This window comes from Vitis vinifera, chromosome 18, assembly GCF_030704535.1.
Source record: "Vitis vinifera cultivar Pinot Noir 40024 chromosome 18, ASM3070453v1".
Taxonomy (NCBI): domain Eukaryota; kingdom Viridiplantae; phylum Streptophyta; class Magnoliopsida; order Vitales; family Vitaceae; genus Vitis; species Vitis vinifera.
Genome location: NC_081822.1, coordinates 3420335 through 3440823, shown reverse-complemented (window position 1 = coordinate 3440823; position 20489 = coordinate 3420335). Strand labels below are relative to the sequence as shown.

The window sequence follows — 20489 nt, the reverse complement described above, 5'->3', positions numbered from 1 at the left end:
GCTTTATATCTCACATTTCAAGAAGCTTATGCGGTCCATATTCATTTCCCGTGTGGGTTGGTAAGTGTTTTTAATTTGAATAAGAAATACTTTTCACAATGTTGCAGGGCAATCTGCATTCTGGTTTGAGTCAGGATGAAATCTCTCCTCCATAGAATTAGGTCTTGATACTGATTGCCCAATAATTTGAGTCAGGATTCCAAATTTAATTTTAAACATTCTGAAATCATTCTAAAAATTCATCTCGTCAAAAGCATGTTGAACCCTTTCATGACAAGTACGCAACAATTTCTTTTACCCTAGTAGCTTACCTGAGTTAAAAATGGCGGGGACAGACGTGCATATGTAATCATGACCCGGTCGGTTGGGGAAGGGAGTTGAGTTTGGCGCCAAATAAATGGGGCCAAAACAACTTGTTTCATCTGATCTGACTATATAGCTTTTCTGCAGTACCTTTACTTGAAGCCATAGAAAGGAGGGAAAGGGGGGTGGAGCCATGGACCATGGGCTCAAAAAGAAGGTCAATACACAGTCGATAATGTGGACTATGGAGGAAGAAAATGGCGGATGCAGGAGAAAGCAACGTAGCTTGAGAGCAGCGAACTGGCAGAAGCATGGGTGTGGTCTTGCGCTGCAATTAACAGGGACAATGAGTAGAGTTGGTTGGACCCACCCATGTTTGTGCACTCTGTTGGGTCAGGGTCAGGGTCAGGGTCAATTCGCTGGGAACATGGATGGTTGCCGGGACTATGTATTTCTCTGAAAAGGAAGAGGAAATGAAACCTAGATAATGAAGTTTAAATTTCTCTCGTCTAACTGTGATGGAAACTATGAAAGTAGAACCCATTTTTTTAGCAACAATTAATTCCGAGTAAATTGAATAGAAGGCTCAAAGTGCTAAACTCCATAACATCTGACTATTGGCCTTCAGAACATGAATCAAAGGCTCCATTGGATTGACAGTGGAGCCCATTTTATAACGGGCTTTGGTGGTTGGGCCTATAAAAGGCAGCATCTTGACTTTGGCCATTTGGTATTTCAACTAATGAATAAAAGCAAGAAGAGCTTTGATAATTCTGTAACATAGAATTATAATCTTAGGTGGATATTAAACAAATGAATGACAGGCTAAAGAGAGCATTTTGAGAACTACACAGGAAATGGATAAACTTCTAAATATTTTCAAATTTGTAAAGATTTTCTATTTTTTATTTATTTATTCTTTTGGGATTAGGCATGGTAAAAAGAAACTTTTCCAAAATATTAAATTTTAGCTTATTATAATAAGGTTATAAAAATATTAATTAAAAAAATAAAAAATAAAATGAGAAATATATTATTATTTTATTTGTCTGATAAAATATCTTCGTCATATTACTTTTGTAGTTATATTATTTTAAATTTTGCCAGTAAATTTAAATCTGGTTCTACACATGGAATATTAACCGGGCATAAGTATTGACTACCATACTTATAAAACAGAAGATCAACAGGTAGAACAGCTCTCATTGCTGTTGATATCATCACCCACATGTTTAGGAAACCAAATTAATATATGTCATAACTATTTTTGAAAATAATTATAAAAAAATAATTTTAAAGAATAATTTTTAAAAACTGTTTTATAATATTTTATAAAATAAAAGTAAATATAAAATTATTTTTAATATTTTTAAGTATATTTTAAAAATAATTGTTATATTCATAATTTTATTTTCAATCTTTATATATGTTTGTATAATTATTCTTTAAATTAGCTCTAAAAAATAAGTGAAAATAACTAAAAAAAATGTTATATGAAAACATTTTTTTTTCTGTTTTATGAAAATAAAAACAGCTTTTGATAATTAAATATGTTTTCTAATTTTTTTTATTTTAAAAAATAGAAAATTATTATTAAAAATAATTATCAAACACGCCATAAAGACTGCATTTATAAACCAACCTCGGTTCGGAGTGATCCTGTTTAAAGGTGGAGGTCACGTTTATATATTATACCACGCTGACAAGCATCACACCGTCCCACATCGGGACTTCACAAAAAATGGAACGGTTATTTTGATGCGTTGGATAGTGTCAAAGGGCACGACCTTACTTGAACAGGATCTGTTCTATAGGCTCGTACCTCTGTATCCTTGAGTTCAAAGGAGACAGGAACTTCAGTCTGGTGGATGAACTAAGACCGTTTGATCAGAGCGTGATTAGCAGTTAGATGGTCCACGGATCATGCAACGGCAGAGGATCGTTCCCAACAAGCTTTCCCTGGTTGGGATGATCAGGCGGTTGTCTGACAGACTACAAAAACACTTTGCAACTTCGCCCAAGCAACGAAATAGCTTTCGTAGTTCATCTTCCTTACGAAAGGATACCGGTTTTCTGACATCCCTATTCCATGTCTTAGTCCCGGATGTTTCTTCTCCGTCCTTTTACGACCCATCTTGCTCTCCATCTGACTCAATTTCTCTTCCACAAGCTCAGCAACATCACTTTTTGGACTCCAATCATCACCGGCAATATTCACTTCACTCATTAGTGGATGGTGGCTCAACTGGCTCAAGATCCTGTGTTTTCAATCTCAAAATTGTCAAATCCTCCCTGACCTTTTCATCCTCATCAGCAGAATTTGCAGCATCCAACAATGTAGAATTGAAAGCAGTTTCTTCCACATTATCTGATGCAATATTCTGATCTTTAACATCATAAGAACCCGAAATTGCCGGAACTCTCATTCAAATCAAAGCCCTCCTCCTGAATGCTTAGATACGCTGCAATCCCTGTTTCGGTATTGGAATTCAGCAAAATTTCATCAGAAGCATTAACCCTTAATTCATCTTCTTCTAATGCATGCACCACTTCTGTTGGTACCTCTTCCGGTTACAAGATAAAAGAAGAAATCATTTGAGTAGTAAAGGTAGACTTGGAAGGGACTCTAATGTCTTTCACCTTTTCCATCTCTGAAATTCAAATTGATTGGTTGTATTGGCTGGGTTCCAAGTTTCAACCGAAGGAAAGGAAGTGTTCTGGCAAACCTATTCAGTAAATGTAACGCTGCTCCAAATACTATCATCAAGAATTAACCCCTCGAGATCCTTCGCATTGTCAAAGTTTTTCATCTCAGGTATCGTGTTAGATGATCCAGTCTCTCTATCAACTTGTAATTAAATATCCCGACTTTATAACACCACTTGCAATATTTTAGAAAATAAGGAAGCCCATGCAACTAGTCTGTCATCCACCCACACATTAATTAAAGTATGCCAGACTTTTCAGAACATTCTGGTCTGGTTTTGAATATATAAAATGACAGAAAAAAACATAAGAAAACATCTTTATATCTAGCTTACTTCTGTAGTCTGCACAAGCTTCTGAATAGATACAATCCCACATCGAGAGCGTACAAAAGAAAGTAGAGGTATTTTAGAACACTGAGTTACGGTTAGAAAGCACGACCTTACTTGAACAGGATCTGTTCTATAGGCTCGTACCTCTGTATCCTTGAGTTCTAAGGAGACAGGAACCTACGTCTGGTGGATGAATTGTGACCATGTGATCAGAGCGTGATTAACAGTTCGGTGGTCCTTGAGGATCGTTCCCGGCCAGCTGTGTCTGAATGGGATGGTCACATGGTTGTCTGACAGACCTCCCTTTTTCCACTTGAGGCAAACATACTTTTGCGTTCTTCATACTTCAATTGTCATCATTTCTCCATTTCTCTTCCCAGTTTGGATGAATTATAACCATGTGATTAGAGTATAATGAACAGTTCGGTGGTCCTTGGGGGTCACTACAACTGTAGAGGATCGTTCCCGGCCAGCTCTGTCTGAATGGGATGGTCACATGGTTATCTGACAGACCCCAATGCTTCCCTTTTTCCACTTGAGGCAAACATACTTTTGCGTTCTTCATACTTCAATTGTCATCATTTCTCCATTTCTCTTCCCAGTTTGGATGAATTATAACCATGTGATTAGAGTATAATGAACAGTTTGGTGGTCCTTGGGTCACTACAATGGTAGAGGATCGTTCCCAGCCAGCTCTGTCTGAATGGGATGGTCACATGGTTACCTGACAGACCCCCAATGCTTCCCTTTTTCCACTTGAGGCAAACATACTTCTGCATTCTTCATACTTCAATTGTCATCATTTCTCCATTTCTCATCCCAGTTTGGGTGAATTATAACCATGTGATTAGAGAATAATGAACAGTTTGGTGGTCCTTGGATCTTAAAATGGCAGAGGATCGTTCCCAGCCAGCTTTGCCTGTTTGAGAAAAAGGAATTTTTACATATCTTCATACTTCAACTATTATTATTTCAACATCTCTTTTAATGTCTTCATTTCTCTTCCTAGTTTTCCGAATATTAAATACACTTAGTCCTGAAATTATCGGGCTTCTGAACTAGGTAATATTATCAATCAACACACCAGAGACCTCTATAAAATCCTTAACAAATTTGACTATGATCAATTCAGAAAATATTAGAAAAAGATCATCTTTACCTGTCATGGTTGAGCCTTCTTCACGTAATTAATACAAGGCAATAAAAAAGTTTACTTTTGCGTATCTTTACACTTCAATTTTCGGTATTTCTTTGTTTCTCTTTCTACTTTTCTAGTTTTACAAAAGCTGAATTCCATTCACTTCATCTTACTATTGAGATTTGCTTACTTCTATGCGAGCTAGTTTGATCGAACGAATATTAGAGAATAAGATAATTGTGTCTTATTAGAGAGTGATTGTATTTTCTAAATAAAAAAAAAAATATTAGAGAGTGATTATTACTATTCAATCACTCTCTTCCATTACTAAATAAAAAAACCAAAATATATAGTTTTTTCTAAATAGAAAAAATAATATATTGATTTTTTTTTTACTTTTTAATACTTAATAAAAATAAAATACTACAAAAACAAACAACCTAATTATTAACGCTATTAAACATTAAGGTTCTATTTAGAATTAAGTAAAAAAACAAACACCACCTAAGTGTTCTTAATCACATAAATTACTGCATCATCATTTATGTTCTTCATCGAAATCAATTAATCTGATAACATTTTTTCCCTTATGAAAAGCCACTAGATTACTATTTTAAGCACCCTCTAATGTTGTCTAATCATGAAACAATAGTTACTACATGAAGGTCTTACTTATCTCTAAACCTTTTCACCAATTGCCAAGAAGTAAAATAGCTTTCATAAGGATACTGGTTGTTTGATATCCTTGCTTCATGTCTTATTACTACTCAATCACTCTCTTCCATTGTCTAATAACATGCCTCATCAGTTTAACATTAAGACATTTGTGTGGTCTAAAATCTTATTTTTCTCTATGAACTTTCAGTTTCGACCAAGAATACCATCATTAAATAACAACTTTCGCCAAGGTTTTGGCCCATGCTGATTTTTCAAGGACTTAACATGGTCCATGCTTTTTTGACCAACCAGCATGAATTCAGGCAGAAAGAATAATTAGATAGGCTGTTTCACTCAGATTCAATCCCAATTTCATCATGCTTTAGGAAAACCCAATAACCTCTACTCCCCTTATCAAAATACTATTAACCAGGGCAGGTTCTGGCAATATAAGGTCCTGGAAGGGTTGAGCTGAGCTGGATATGGTCCTAGCCTTCACCCTGCTTAGCAATCCTTGAGACTCAAACTTCTGCATTTCACACTTGACAGCACCAAACTATTTACCATAGCACCAGATGTTGACTCCATCTCTGTCCCACCAAAAGTCCATATAAACTCTGTACAGTGCTGAATATTATGTATATATTTGTCAGTTATATCATCATAAGATTTCTGACTTTACACAAAAATAATGGGTTTACCAATGGTTCTACGTAAGAGGAGCTGTAGAATACCTAAGTTGTCAATGCAGTGGCCTGCGCTTTCTATCTTCTTCTTATTGATGAGGTAAATTTTCATTCCTCTGGAAAATATGAGAGCTTCTCAGTTGTAATTCAAGGTTCTATGAAGGAACTTCAAGTTGTTTTTGTATTAACAAAAGCCATAATTGTCAGCAAGCCAAAATCATAATGTTTTTACAGGAAAACATGTTTGGGCACAAAGATGTTCCAACTGGTTGAAGAAATTTCACAAACCTGGACCATCAAAAGCATCCATCTTTGCAAACAATGTAGAAATAGTATCAGTGACCTGCAAAATAAATGAGAATAACATGTAACAAAAGAGGACAGAAAATTATTGGTTCAAGTACATCCCTGAAGGGGAAAAATGAAGAAAAATATAAGAAATCATTGAGTGGTAAAGTAAGAGTAGGGTCGGAAGGCACTTTTTTTCTTTCACCTCTTTTCTGTCTCTTAAAAAAAAGATGATTGGTGATATTGGCTGGGATCCAAACTTCAACCTTGAGGCAGCAATCAAACGCAGCATTAGATAGAGCAGTAGGCTCAACCAAAGAAAGGAAGTTTTCTGGAAACCCCATAAAGTAAAAGCAACATGGCTCCAAACATTGTCATCAAGGACTACATCCCTCTCGAGATCCCTCTGATTGCCAAATATATGATGATGTTTTGGCATCTCAGGCATGGAAATTAGATGGTCCAGTCCCTTATAATGTGTGGAGCCTTAGCTTCACAAGTACAACAGTTACTTACATGTCTCAAGACACTATGCAACTGTTGAACTTTAGTTTATACAATATCCAATTGTGCCATGAAATGCAATGAAGAAAGATTTTTCAACTTTTGATCTGAATCCAGCATTTCCCAGCTTCTTTCATGCCCACTTCCTTTATCATTCCTCTCTGTTTGCTTGAATTATGTAATTTGAACTTTAGTTTATGGAATCTTCAATTGTACCATGCAACGAAAGGATTTCTTAACTTTTTATCTGAATCCAGCTTTTCCCAGCTTCTTTCATGCCCACTTTCTTGATTACTTCTCTCATTTTTCTTGAATCATCCCACATTTCCAAAGTAGCATAAACATTCGAAAGTGTAACGAGAATTGACGGGTCTTCAGGTAAGGTTGTTAGAAGACGTTCAGCAATAAAATTAACCAGTTCAGTCTTCTTGTGAGTTCCACAGGCCCCAAGCAAGGAGTTCCATATGGTCTGATCAGGCTCAAAAGGCATTTCAGCAATCAATTCTTCAGCCTCTTTGAAACATCCAGCTTGACTCAGAAGCTCAACTATGCAATAGTAATGCTCTATGTGGGGTTCCATTTTATATTCAGTTTTCATGTACTTAAAAATAGTCCATGCTTCTTCCACTAAACCAGCATGTCTACAGGCAGAAAGAACACCTAGAAAAGTTATTTCATTTGGTTTTAGCCCCAACTCTATCATCTCTTGGAAAAACCCAACTGCTTCCATTGCTCTCCCATTTTGCCCACATCCCATAATGATCCCTGTATAACACACAGTATCTCTTTCTGAAGTACAATAAAACAAAGCTAATCCATCCTCAATTTCACCACATTTTGCATACAGGTCAATTAGAGATGTTACTGTTATCCTCTCTGATTCATACCCGCTCTTTACACAAAAGGAATGGACCTGTTTACCACTCCCAAGCCCTACTAGGCTTGAACAAGCCTTCAGAACACTTGAGATAATAAACTGATCAACTTCAATATCCAAATTAACCATATCCCTGAACAGTGAAAAAACCAATGAGTTTAGTCCCATCTTAGTGCACCAAGAGATTAAACTGGACCAAACCACAATATCTTTCTCTGGAAGCCTGTAAAACAATCTTAATGCATCTTTAATTTTCCCATCGTTTGCATAGAGATCAATAAGAATGCTTCCAACAACATAGTCTAACTCATACCCACTAGTGACAGCCAATCCTTGGACTTGGAGCCCAAGTCTAAAGTTCTGCAAGTTGATACAGACCTTTAAAGCACTGCCAAAAGTGAATGAGTCAACATGTGCACCCAAGCTATGAATTTGTGAGACCAGATTGATAGCAGCGCTATTTTGTTCATTAACAACATACCCAGAAAGCATAGAATTCCAAAGTGGCAAACAATCAAGAATAGAGGCACTGCAGCATGAATATTCATCAAACATTTTTATTGCTTCATCCAATTCATTGCAGTTGGAATATGAATCCACCAGAGCAGATGCAGTAAAACAGCAGGATCCAAAACCTGATTTATTGACGTAACAATGAATCTGTTTCACCATAACTAACAACTGGAAACAACCACAGGTCTTAAGAGCACAAGAAAATGTAAATCCATCCAACTTAAGCCCTTTCCGGTGCATCATACACACAAATCTCAAAGCACCCAAACTTTCTTTACACCCAAAACCAGCAATAATGCTATTCCAAGACACAGTATCTGGTTCTGGCATTTGATAAAATAAATTCACAGCCTCCTCCATCAAACCTTCTTTACCATACCCTGAAATCATAGTATTCCACGAAGTTGAACTAGGACACAAAATATCATCAAAAACTTTCCGGGCACTACTCAAACTCCCACATTTCACATACATATCCAAAAGGGTGTTCATCAAAACAGTATCAAACCCTAAATTAGCTCTAAAAACTCTTCCATGGATCAATTTACCCGATTCAAGATCACCCACGAGACCACACGCTTTTAGAACTGCAGAGTACAGGAACCCATTTGGTGTCTCTGATTTGGACTCTAACATCTGCACATAGAATTTGAGAGCAGTATCGGGCCTCCCACTACTGGAATATGCAGAGATCATTGTGGTCCATGTAGCAACATTTCTTTCTAGCGTTTCATCAAACAGTCTTCGAGCATCTTTCAAAAGAGAGATATCAACGTACATGGCCAACAAATTATTGGCAAAAAACACGTCATTGAAAACCCCGAGTTTGATTATGTGAGCATGAAGTGATCTTCCATGTCGAAAAGCTCGGAATCGGCCACACTGGCGTATAACACTCACTATTCGATGCAAGTCCATGATTGCCCATGGAGGCGAGCTAGTAAATCGATCTGTACAAGACCTTCAACGGCATGACAATTTTCAAGGCTTCAAAACTCGAAGCCTTGAGATGGAAAGACACCAACTGCATAAGCCTGAAACGCAAGATTTTAATGTCTGCTAATCCGCACTGGCTCTCGTATTTCTCCTTCAAGGCAAAGCTTCAGCTTCAGCTTCACTTCTCTTGAATAAAACATCCTTGTCCCTTCAATAAGCATAATCGGCTTAATTTTATTGATCTATATGCCTCCTTTATTTTAAAGTTAAATGAGAGGGAAAATGAACGGAAATAATAAATAAAAAAAGTAAAAATAATATTTGATAAAATTTCTTTAAACCTCAAAAAAAAAAAAAAAAAAAAAAAAGAAGGAAAAAGTAAAAAACCCACATTAATTTATTCTTCCAAGTGAGAAAACCTTCTTTTAACCATGACCTAAATCAATTAAAATTTGGAAAACAATAAATAATTTTTTAAGATAATTCTTAAAAGCACTTTTTGATTATTTTAAGGAATAAAATTTCATTTAGTATTCTCACTCTGAATTTTAACTTAGTTGTTTCTAAAACATTACTTGATTTTTATTCTCTACTGGGTGATTACTTAAGAAGATAACTGTACCTAATATAAGAATATTCTTTGAAATTGTCTTGTCATGTTATCCAGAGCAGAGTCATATAATCATGTTATCGAGAGCATGGTCATGTAGTCGTGCTTTTGTAAATACGGCCATATGAGCATGTTCTCAAGAGCACGGCCTCGATAAGATTAACTCATATTACTGCCCTAAGACGGCTACCTTATGGTTTGTTATACTCAGTATGGTGCTCCGAATAAAAAATAATAATTTTCTTGATTTATTCTCCATTCAATTGGTGCATATTTATATATAATATAGCATTTTTAAAAATATTCTCCATCCTTTTATTATTATTTAAATCTCTCTAAAAATACCTCAAATTTGTTCTAAAAGCATGTTTTAAGAACAAATTTATAATATATATATATATATATATTTCAAGTACAATGGCAATCATGCCCTTATTATTTTGAAAACTGGAATTTGATTTTTTGAATTTATTTTATTTTAATCTTATTTTCCTGTTAAAAGAGGTTAGAGTGCAAATGACATTACATTAAGTATTTTTTTGAATGTGTTCATTCTCTAGCAGATACTTAGATTAATGACTTAAACCATTTATATATACATATATGTAGGTGTAGAAAAATAGTTTCATAACCTTCACAAGGGCAGCAACCCAAGAATTCCCCATTAGGCCAAAATTGGAAACCCGCATCTCTCACCTGTACAACTGCAATGACTTACCTGCCTTTGCATCACAGGTTCCACACTTAACAGGGGCTTAAGAAAAATCAAAGAGGGATCAAGGCCAGATAAAGTACAATGTCTATGGTTCTGCACAGAAGAAAGCTGCTGAAGCATGCTGTGTGTTCTTTATACCACGGATTCAGCCTCATCATCAAGCATGTGGGTAGTATGAGTAAATTTGATTGTTGAGTTTTGTGATTCCAGGAGACACCTGCATTCTGGCAAAGGGTAGGTATAGATGGAAGACTTTCTTCTGGACTTTTTAATTCTGGGTACATTCATCCCCTTCCGATCACTCTCGATAAGCATTGATTCCATCTCATTCTTGAAAGCTTTCCAACTGCAGGAGGATAGAGCATAAGTAGGGATTTTAGAATCAAACTTCTTTAGTTTCGTAGCATGTAACGAGGACCTTTTCACACTTCCTTGAGGCTTTCACCGATACAAGTGCTTATTTTTTATTTACTGTCATGGATATAGGAAAAAGTATGGACTTCTATTCAAGGTTCTCTGACTTTAGTTTTAGTTTTGCTTTCAAGATGTTCTGTTGAAGTGTTAAGACATGGTGTCTTATGTATCATTTGGACGAAAACAATTCTAGAAATAGCATTGTCCTAACAGACACAATCATGCATGCCTGTGGGCAGATAATTTAGAGTGAAGACAGAGAGAAAGGAAACTACCTAATATCCATGTCCTGCAGCAGAATAACGAGCTTCCGCTTGTCAGGTTGAATGGTCTTAGCATGTCCACCAAAGAGGAATCTCCTGTGACCCATCAGGAAATGGGGGAAGTTTCCACCCTGAGTTGTCACAAAAACTTCACTAAACAGACATACTGTGTAGTCCAATGCAGCCAACCTTGAAGAATAGCCCTATTAACCAAAGGGACATAGGAGTTAAAGCAAGGGATTAGATTAAATGTTTTAGTCTAATTTGATTCTGCTTGTTTTCTGATAATTATTTGACCTGTTCACTCAGAAGAGTAACTAGGAAAATCAAATAATTGCAATAGAAACATGATTGAGCAGACCAGCCTGACCAGATTTGCCTCAACCTGGTTCAACAAAAAAACCATGTTTTTCCTGATTAAAGTAACATGCTATTGCTCTACTGATTCTGTAAAAATGAAAGGTTAAAGAAATAGAGATTTTTTATTTTTTATTTTTTTAAAAAAGCCATAAGATAGTTAAAATACTAATTTCAAAATGCCTGTGTTGCTTAAGGATTAAGCTGTTATATGCCAAAGAAAATTAATCAAAATTATAGCCAGGTTAACTCCCACAAAAATCCAAGATTTCAGGTTGATTTGTTATCTGCTCCTGACAACCATTGCCCCAAGTCCACATATAAATCTCTGGCAAATTTGTGAAACTTATTCTTCTAGTCAGACAGTCCAAGAACAGGTCTGGCCAAAAGAAGACAATGGCAGGGACACTTCAGAACTTCTAATTTGAAAAATGGGCAACGTTGTCCAGTCCAGGTTCAAAAGGTAGGTGAGCAATGGATGAAATTCTGGTTTGACCAAGCCCAGGGTGGATAGCATTCAGTGGAACGATTTGCCAACTTAACAAAGTTCACTCCTGCATCTAACGAAGAACGTTGTGGTGAGGGATGAGTGCAAGTTAAAGGCTCTAAGAGGGGAAGGAGCCATATAGTTGAGAAGGGTGTGGATGCATTAATAAGAAAATTTATAAGATTTCAGGCTTATGCTTAAACAAAGGCTCTTTATCAACACGAACAGTAAACTGACTAATATTTCTGACCCAAATAATGGGGATATGGCATAACAATCATGACGATTAGTTTCTTGTCACATGAGTTGCTTTGGCAGCTCATGGAGTCAACTCCATCCAACATACGCACTAACAGACATTTTCCAAGAGAGCCAGAAACAGTATTTACCTTAAAAGGTGCAAGCTCATCTGAGGTTGCAAGGGACTCCTTGGTATAGAGAAGGGGAAACATCTTTAGTAGAGGATCCAAATGTCGCTCCGCCTGGTATATTTTCCCAGAGGCCAAATAAATTGAAGTGTTGTTATCAAATCCCATACCCCGTAGCATCATTCCTACCTATGCTGACAGAAAAAAACATATACAACAAAGAGTTATCATTTGCCTTGACAAATGAGTAAGTGCAAGGACTCCAAAAATATATGAACAGTCACATGACATAATTGGAACAAAAACATCCAAAGAAACCAATTGCATCCAGAAAAGTAAACAAATATTGACTATTAAGGTGCATCACATTCTTACTACACCATAGAAATGCATAATTTTAATTGTCAAATTCTATTATTTATCTTCAACTTAGTTTGAGATTTTAAAGTAATGATAATTGGTAGTTACATCAATCTACAAAACAGAAACCAATTTCCTAAAAGCCTTTATTGCCATGATGACAGGAAAAGTGACAGCAATATTGAGTTAAAAAGATAAAAGATAATTCTGATGCATGTATTTCTCCTCATGCAAGAAAAAATGGCTGAAACAACTTCTACTAGGTTCAAAATGTTGGGATTGAGCCCCTTAAAGTAAGACATGATGTAACAAAGTTGGACTTAACTATCCCCTTACTATCATTTTGGTGTATTGACATTAATTTGAGCATTCAACTCATAGGATTGAAACAATGTATTCCCTTAGGTGATCCAAAAGATATGATTATGAAATCTATGGCCACGCTAATTCCTTTATTTTAATTTGACATATGCTTCTTGGAGTTAGAGTATGTCAATTGATCACATAATGAGTGAAATTTGTAACTTAAGGATTGGAGAGATAATCTTGATAGATGATAGTACTACCTTATTAAATTACGGATATCAATTCATAAAGAATCTGTATGCAGTAGATAGTAGGTCACGAACTCGAGAACTTGGTGTCTCGTTGTAATATACATAGGGTACTAATGTGCAGTTGACTCTCTATAGTAGAATGTTGAGTCAATTTCAGAATTTGATTATGAGGGAACCAGTACACTTATGGGTCCCAGTGGTCCCGCTCATATTCCTTGATGGCATGGTTTACGAGGGTTAGATGAGTTATTAGTTCACTTTTGTGCATAAGGGTATTTTGGTAATTATGCAAAGTTGCACAAGAATAAGTGAATGGTATGTCTAGACTGGGTTAATTGATTAATTAAGACCTTGTATGATTAATTAATCCATTAGCAACCTTATGGGGCTAGATTAAGTGACCCAAACCCATGGTGGGCTTAAATCACTTAAGCCCAATAAGAAACCTATAAATACCCCTTTAGGGGTTAGGTTTTCCAAGTCTTGTCATTTTCCCATCCAGTCTAGAGAGAGAACTCTAGCCTCCACCCTTGAGATCTCCACCATCTCAATGCCTAGACACAAGCAAGAGTCATCGGGCATAATATCATGGTGTTTATGAGATCCATTATGACTATGGAGTTATCTACATCGATTGGAATTGATCCGGGGACATTCGGATCAAAGGTATGTGGATTTATTCTCTAGATCCATGTTTTCTATGGTATCCATATTGTTTTTTAATACCTATTATCCGCTGTGATAGATTTAGAGAGCCTATGATAGATTTGCATGCTCCCTATGATCTAGGACATGGGAATGTAGCAATCCAAGGTTCCCAACACAGAAGAAACTTTATAACTGAACTCAAAATCAAAAACAACAAATTCTTCAATAGTTATTAATTAAATAAACAAAGCTCTAAACTACCAAAATCAAACATTAGCTTAATTACAGAGGTAGGGTCTTCTGCAAGGAAATATCTCCCATTGGAACAAAACAAAAGGCGCAAATATAAATGCAATACTAACAGTTTAACACAATCCAAAACCTAGATAACTGAAATTCCCAGGTTACTACCCAATTCAGTTGAGTCTGTTGTACTTGGGACATGAAAAGAATTAAAAGAAAACAAAGTGAGGGTCTGGGAAGATGGAAGCTTGGAACCCAAGCACATTTGTTTTTAACATGCAAACATTTTGGACAAATAATGCACAATAAAAGAATTGAAACCAAAAGCAGATAGCCCCATGGTATAGGCTTGCATAATAGGGAAAATATCCAAGGGAAAACTACCAACACCATGAGCTTATTCCAAAGGAAAAAAAACTATAAATAAATATGAAAAATTAACCCAATAAAGCCTTATTGAACTGCTTGTGTCAGCTGCAGAATCCTTTTCCACTATTTAGCCAATTTATGGCAATATCTTTTGGCAAAAGATAGTCCATAATTTCTTTCCTGGTGGGCCTTAAACCAAATTTGTTGAGGCCCCTCTTGCCCTCATAGCACCTTAAACTTGAACTAAATCCCCTTTAAAGGCACTCCATAAGGGGAAAGCTAGCAAGAACTAGGGTTGAGGCTGCACAAGAGATAGAGTATGGCCTATGGCTTAATGGAAGAAACTGCACTACATTGAACTGAGGAAGAAGAGTTAAATGGAAGAACTAAAATATTCATAAAAATACTACAAAATTGAGATTTTAAAGATATAAAATCAATGAGAGGTAGATATTTAGGATACCTCCAAAGGAGTTAGAGGGCATTTTCCATTAATTCGATTGAGACCAGGTTGAATTAAACGGTCTTTACGCCTAAACTTTCCCCTCCACCCTTTTTCTCGAACTAAGTCCATTTCAAAATTTTCAGCTTTTCCTCCATCATATAGACAGCATGAGAAGGCCACCATGTCCTACAAGTTGAAGAGAGATGCTCAAAAAAATTTCCATTCATTAAAACTATAATAAAAAAAATATTAGAAATATCAAGAGCTTGCCAAGAACAAAAATTGAAAACAACCATTAATACCTCCTCAAAACGAAGGTGGACAGAAACATACTTTCCACCAGTTCTTGAGCTCTTCTCAATCATTCGTTTAACTAATTTCCTAGCAAGAGTTGAAACAGGAAAAGAGAACCTCAATGCTACGTTGTTGGCTAAGCATCTCAGGAATTGAACACGAGGAGGAACATTCATTGCCAATCTATTAGCAAATGGGGCTATGCGAATAACTCTGCATCAATTAAGTAACCAATCAGAAACAGCCCAATGCAGGGCTTGAACAAATTTTAAGCTATAGAAACATGGATGAACAACTGAAACAAAGGGGATTACTTGGTCACTAATAAACAATTTTTATTTTTATTTTTTTCGTTTTGTTGACATCATTGGTTATGGCAATATAAGTATTCCACAATATCCATTCAATTGAGAACAAGATAGGTTATAAAGTAAGTGAAGAAACCGTGATTCAGTATGTACCCTTGCTTGCGTAAGACTGGATAAACTTCTTCCAAGTAATAACTTACAGGAGCCCAAGCTTCAATTCGAATGTTTGGTATATTAGTAATGTTGTAATCATATCTTTCCATCACTACCTCCGGTAGCTCCTGGACCACTTCTACAAACCCTTTGAGGGTGGTTATGAAATGGTCCTCATCATAAATATCCCCAAACTCACTGTAAAACAAATGAATATAGTTGAAGTTAGAGAGCGAAAAGTACACAGGTATACTTAAAAATAAAATCATACAGAGTAAGGAGATAAAGGAATCAAATTTATTATGCTTGCCATGAATACTTCTTTCATCAGTTCATTCTGGCATCTTTTGGATAGATGTGCTAGGCTAGGCCATTTTATCTGGGACTACACATCTACCAACCACCCTTGCTTTAGCTCCAAACACAATAATATTTTGTTCTATTTCAGGCCAAACTTTAAGGCAGGTTAGGCAAATAACAAGGACAGAGAGAATATAAACTTTTTGATTCACGAGTATGCAAATGTTATCACATTTGGCTCTGTAAATTTGGCAGCAGGACCAGCATTTGGTCCTCCTTAACCATAAAATAAAAAACATAAGCTAAAAAAGAGATCATGTAGTACAAATCAGCTTTGAGCCTCTCATAATAGCCTTCTCAAATCATGTAGTACAACTGCAAATGTACTATGAAAGTTCAGCCATGTCTCTGATAAATCAAAATGAGTGGGTAACCGTTATCATTGCAGATGGATCTTCCCAATCATAAACAATTGAAAAAACAACAAAAACATTCATAAAAATACAAATATAAACTAGAAACATACTGTATAAGCCCTCATCTACAGTTCTTGAGATAATCTAGGATATTTCCTGGCTTCACCTGTTTAAAAGTTTCTTAAGTGCAAGAAGATGATTTATTTATGTTGAATATACCTTTGTAGATAAGCATGACTCTTAAAACTAGTCATCAGTAGATTACCTTTCTACTGGAGTTGAGAAATAAAATTAGGACCTGAGAAAAATAGTTTAGTAACTTGCCTTGGATCCACCCAAACACTGTGAAAATCAAGGTGAGGAATGACTAGTATTGCATTCAAAAGCCCAGCTACAGCCACTGCATTGCAGATCTGCAAAAAATTGTTGAGCATTAAGATTAAGTTCTATATTCACGTATTGAAAATAAAGGTGGGTATCATTCAGGCAGGCATTATTGCTCTGTTTAGTTTCGAAGTATACAGATAATAGAAAGAAAACACATATAGTCATAAAATTCCTCATTTTTTTTCCATCATCTCTCAGTTTAAACATAGTGAGGCAAAAAGAAAAAAAAATAACTAAGGTTACAAATTTGCAAGTACAGTTGCACAAAACAGTTTAGGGAAGGGATTATATGGAGATGCTCTTAGTACTTTAATAGGACTAATGAACCATCATTTGTATTATTTCCTGTATTGCTTTTTTCTACTGTCAATGTATTTTGTTTATATTTAAGATTTTGACAATTAAGGAATAATTCAAATGTCTAATCTGTGGTCTTAGATGGCCACAAGCCTCCATGAGTGACATACGTTCCCTAGTGATGGAAGTTTGATTGACATTTAAAATCTGTCTCATCAACTGTATGAAAATGTTGCAACGCCATTTTGAGAGTCTGCCATTCTGGAAAGATTCCCCTTATTCATAAGAATGCAACAGTGTGCATAGCTATTTAGCAACATAGCACCACTTCCCAGAAATTCAGATCTGGTGATTCAAAATGAGGAAGAATAAAAACAGAGATGATGAAGCATTTTAAGGAAAACATGGACTAAAAATGAACAAACATATCATGCTCAGATGCATTAGAATAACAAGTTTGAACAAGCTGTTACAAGTCCTAAAAGAAATGCATACCGATGAGCGCTGTTGATTAAGGCCGCCATTAGCCTCAACAATCAAGTAGCCACTAGGGTCAGGCGACTCTGAGATTCAGTGGGAAATGTCAATTCATCATACAAGACCAAGCTATTTTCCTTCTAGTGCATTAACATAAAAAGATGTGTAATAGCACTTCCCAGAACCCAAATCTATAATCTCATATAAGAAAACTTGGAGAATTGTGTGATCAAACTACAATATCTGTCACAATTAGTTATATACCACGTTTTGTAGCAAAATGGTGTCTATAGCTTGTGTTTGGACAAGGTTTCTGCTCTTTCAGCCTCCTATTGTATCTCCATACAGAAGACAACTGCAACAAGAAACAGCTTATCATCACAAGCTATCATAGAGATATCACACATCATACACAATCAATAAAATATGTCATACAACTAAAATGAGTACAAAGAAACAAAACACCCCCATCAGAGAGAATTCTCTCTTTTTGGTATCAAACCTTACTTTCAAAAATCCATGATAATTTTACCACCGCCATCTTCCTGGCTAGATAGAAGTATCTCAAATACAAAATCTCCCTTTGGGATTAGAGTCAATTATGTCTAGTTATCAATCAAACTATCAGAACAACCAGAACTTTTCCTCTTATGTTGTCTTCTCAGTGTATAATCTAAATTCCTTAGGCTCCCCACTGGTACCAGTGGAAAGTTCTGTAATGGATCCAAAAACCCAGCACTTGGTGCCACAAAAAATGGCTTCCTAGCCTGCCTGCCTTTATTTTGTGACTTTACCATTCTAGGAAATAGGCTAATTGTAGCCACACACAATATATTATTTGGGCGATTTTTCGAACATAAGAGCAAAAAAGCATATTCCATTTAATGATATAACATGTTCTAATAAGGACACAGTTATGCTAATATAAACCTCATCCAACAACATCATAACTTTCGTTTTTCAATATCTGTTGTTTTCAATTAAAACAAATACAACCCAGAGTGCCTGATTTGATTACAAATAAATTATCAGGGAAAATGAAATAATTAATGTATTTTATCGGGATACGGTGAAGTGGATGTTTTCAAGTCTTTGCGTTCTAGTCCTTTTCACACTGACTCTAAGCTACCAAACCAGACGTGGTTAGGAAAAGTATGCAAATGTTAATTTTAATACAGAATCGGTAAATTAGCAGGGCATTTCTACAGGTATTTTTATTGAGCTGCACGTTAGGAACTGATAGCAAGATTCAAACATTATGATCATAAACATGCAATTCATTGAACTCTCCCTAGCCCCATATGCAAAAACGAACGAACACTTTTCTTAGAAGATGAACCATCTGTTTGGTTTCTGAGAAAACAGAGGGCAAGAATTGAAAATAGCATTTTGAACCATGTTTTTTTCCCAAGCGTTGAGCTATGCTTTGTGAAGATCTTTTTCCTTTTGTTTTCTTTTCCCTTGGTTTTCTCGAGTCCCGAATTTTACTTTCATCTTGTTTCTCTCTCCGCCCCACCACACCCCCCATCCCCACGAGTTAACAGAAAAACACAAGAAAATGACGATCCAGAAGGAAAAGAAAGAAACCCATTATCCCAACCTCAATAGCTGAGGAATTATCGGATTCAATTTCGTGCCAAAGCTTCTCAAAGATCTCGTGGCTACGGTAGACTGAACCAGGGAGAGGAGCCTGCCACACAAGACCAGAGAAGGGACCCACGCACATGAGCAGTCCAGAGATGTAGAACAGAGGCAGAAGCAGGAAGTACCGAAGACCACGCCGAATAATAATGCCGGCGACGGAGCTCTCACGGCGGGACTGAGAAAAAGTCTTGGAGCGGAGCAGCCGGCGGCAATGGGGCACAGCAGAGTGCCGGCGAGGCGAGGGTGGCGGACTCGGTGAGCTGCTTTCGCTAGTGTTGCCATTGCAGACGGGGGTTGGCTGATGATGGTTCTTGGATTTCATGGCTGAAGTAGAACGGTTGAAGCCATGCAAGAGAGAAGGTGAAGAAAGATCTTAGAGAAAGAAAACAGAGACAGTGAAGAATTTGTTAGAGATATTTCGGTGGGAGAGTGATAACTGATAAAGTTGGGTTTTGATTTTTATGGGTGTATGAGGTAAGTATCTCTGTTTTTGTTTTCATGGAATTGTTCTTTACTTCTTTATCCTTTTCTTTTTCCTTCTTCAGAGAAAAAGTAGGAGAGAGAGATAGAGTTGCAGAGACAAGTACGATAGGAGGAGGGACTGTAGCGCCGAGTGGTGAGAGTCGGCTTGGCGGTGCGAATATTTCATTAGGTAATTTCGTTAGGTATTGACCTTCTCCGATCGTCTTTTTTATTTCACAAAAAGAGCTACCCCATTCGTAACGGAAGAAAATGGTTGGTAACTTTGCGGTTAGTTTAACCATTTAAGATAACTTAAAGAGTGCAATTTTAGAAAACGTTTTAGTATTTTTAATATTTAAATAATAAAAAATTAAAAATATTAAAAATATTTTATAAAATCACTATCAAATAGATTTTAAATGACTTAATAATTTAATTTAATTTAATTCATTATATAAATTAAATATATTTAATAAAATAAATTAATTATATAATTTAAGTTAATCTAAAATGACTTAATAAACAAATTAAGTATATTTGATAAAAAAAATTAATAATACGACTTAAAATAAAAAATAACTTTAAATAATAAACAAAAATAATTTATCATTATTTGTTTTAATTACCTCCATGATATCTTTTGTTACTTTACAACTTCCATTATTAATTGACTTTCTTCGGATATAATTTATGTGGATAAATATGTTAATACGATGATTTATAACAAATTTTAAGTTAATTTTATCAAACAATTTTAATATTTAAAGTAAAAATTAAATGATAAGTTTAAATTCAATAATTTAAATATGATTTAAATTAAAGTCAATATAAGTCATTAAGTATTAAATTTAATTAAACACTCAATTTTTTTATTAAAAAAACTATACTATATTGTATTTCTTTTAAATCAAACTTTTTATTATTAATTGTTTAATCTAATAAAATAAAAATATATAGTTTATGATAATTATATTA

General features: G+C 35.6%; 2 protein-coding genes and 2 non-coding genes across 4 annotated transcripts; 2 read left to right on the top strand and 2 right to left on the bottom strand.

Moving 5' to 3' along the window:
- The first annotated feature begins 2085 nt into the window (after positions 1-2085).
- LOC132253317 (small nucleolar RNA U3) lies at positions 2086-2297 on the top strand. The gene has a single exon (XR_009465192.1). It is a non-coding gene; the product is annotated as a small nucleolar RNA U3 (small nucleolar RNA).
- Positions 2298-3445: 1148 nt separating this feature from the next.
- Positions 3446-3641, top strand: LOC132253318 (small nucleolar RNA U3). Its single transcript, XR_009465193.1, has one exon. It is a non-coding gene; the product is annotated as a small nucleolar RNA U3 (small nucleolar RNA).
- Positions 3642-5287: 1646 nt separating this feature from the next.
- On the bottom strand, positions 5288-9305 carry LOC100247249 (pentatricopeptide repeat-containing protein At4g08210). Its single transcript, XM_010665945.3, has 4 exons — positions 6316-9305; positions 6111-6165; positions 5871-5938; positions 5288-5763 (listed from the first exon to the last, which is right to left on the bottom strand). Exon 1 carries the CDS (start codon positions 8920-8922, stop codon positions 6850-6852), a length of 2073 nt encoding a protein of 690 aa, XP_010664247.1. The 5' UTR covers positions 8923-9305; the 3' UTR covers positions 5288-5763; positions 5871-5938; positions 6111-6165; positions 6316-6849.
- An 812-nt stretch (positions 9306-10117) lies between these two features.
- Positions 10118-19710, bottom strand: LOC100242116 (O-fucosyltransferase 10). Its single transcript, XM_002284363.4, has 10 exons — positions 19009-19710; positions 17673-17763; positions 17427-17494; positions 16572-16660; positions 15532-15729; positions 15079-15283; positions 14795-14962; positions 12176-12343; positions 10955-11145; positions 10118-10611 (listed from the first exon to the last, which is right to left on the bottom strand). Exons 1-10 carry the CDS (start codon positions 19372-19374, stop codon positions 10398-10400), a joined length of 1758 nt encoding a protein of 585 aa, XP_002284399.1. The 5' UTR covers positions 19375-19710; the 3' UTR covers positions 10118-10397.
- Between the last annotated feature and the right edge of the window lie 779 nt (positions 19711-20489).

Coding starts and splice junctions, on each gene's coding strand:
- LOC100247249 (XM_010665945.3), bottom strand. CDS start 8,922: ATGGACTTGCATCGAATAGTGAGTGTTATACGCCAGTGTGGCCGATTC.
- LOC100242116 (XM_002284363.4), bottom strand. CDS start 19,374: ATGAAATCCAAGAACCATCATCAGCCAACCCCCGTCTGCAATGGCAAC. Junction 15,730..16,571: donor AGTGTTTGGGTGGATCCAAG/GCAAGTTACTAA, acceptor TTTGTTTTACAG/TGAGTTTGGGGATATTTATG. Junction 15,284..15,531: donor CCAGTCTTACGCAAGCAAGG/GTACATACTGAA, acceptor TAATTGATGCAG/AGTTATTCGCATAGCCCCAT.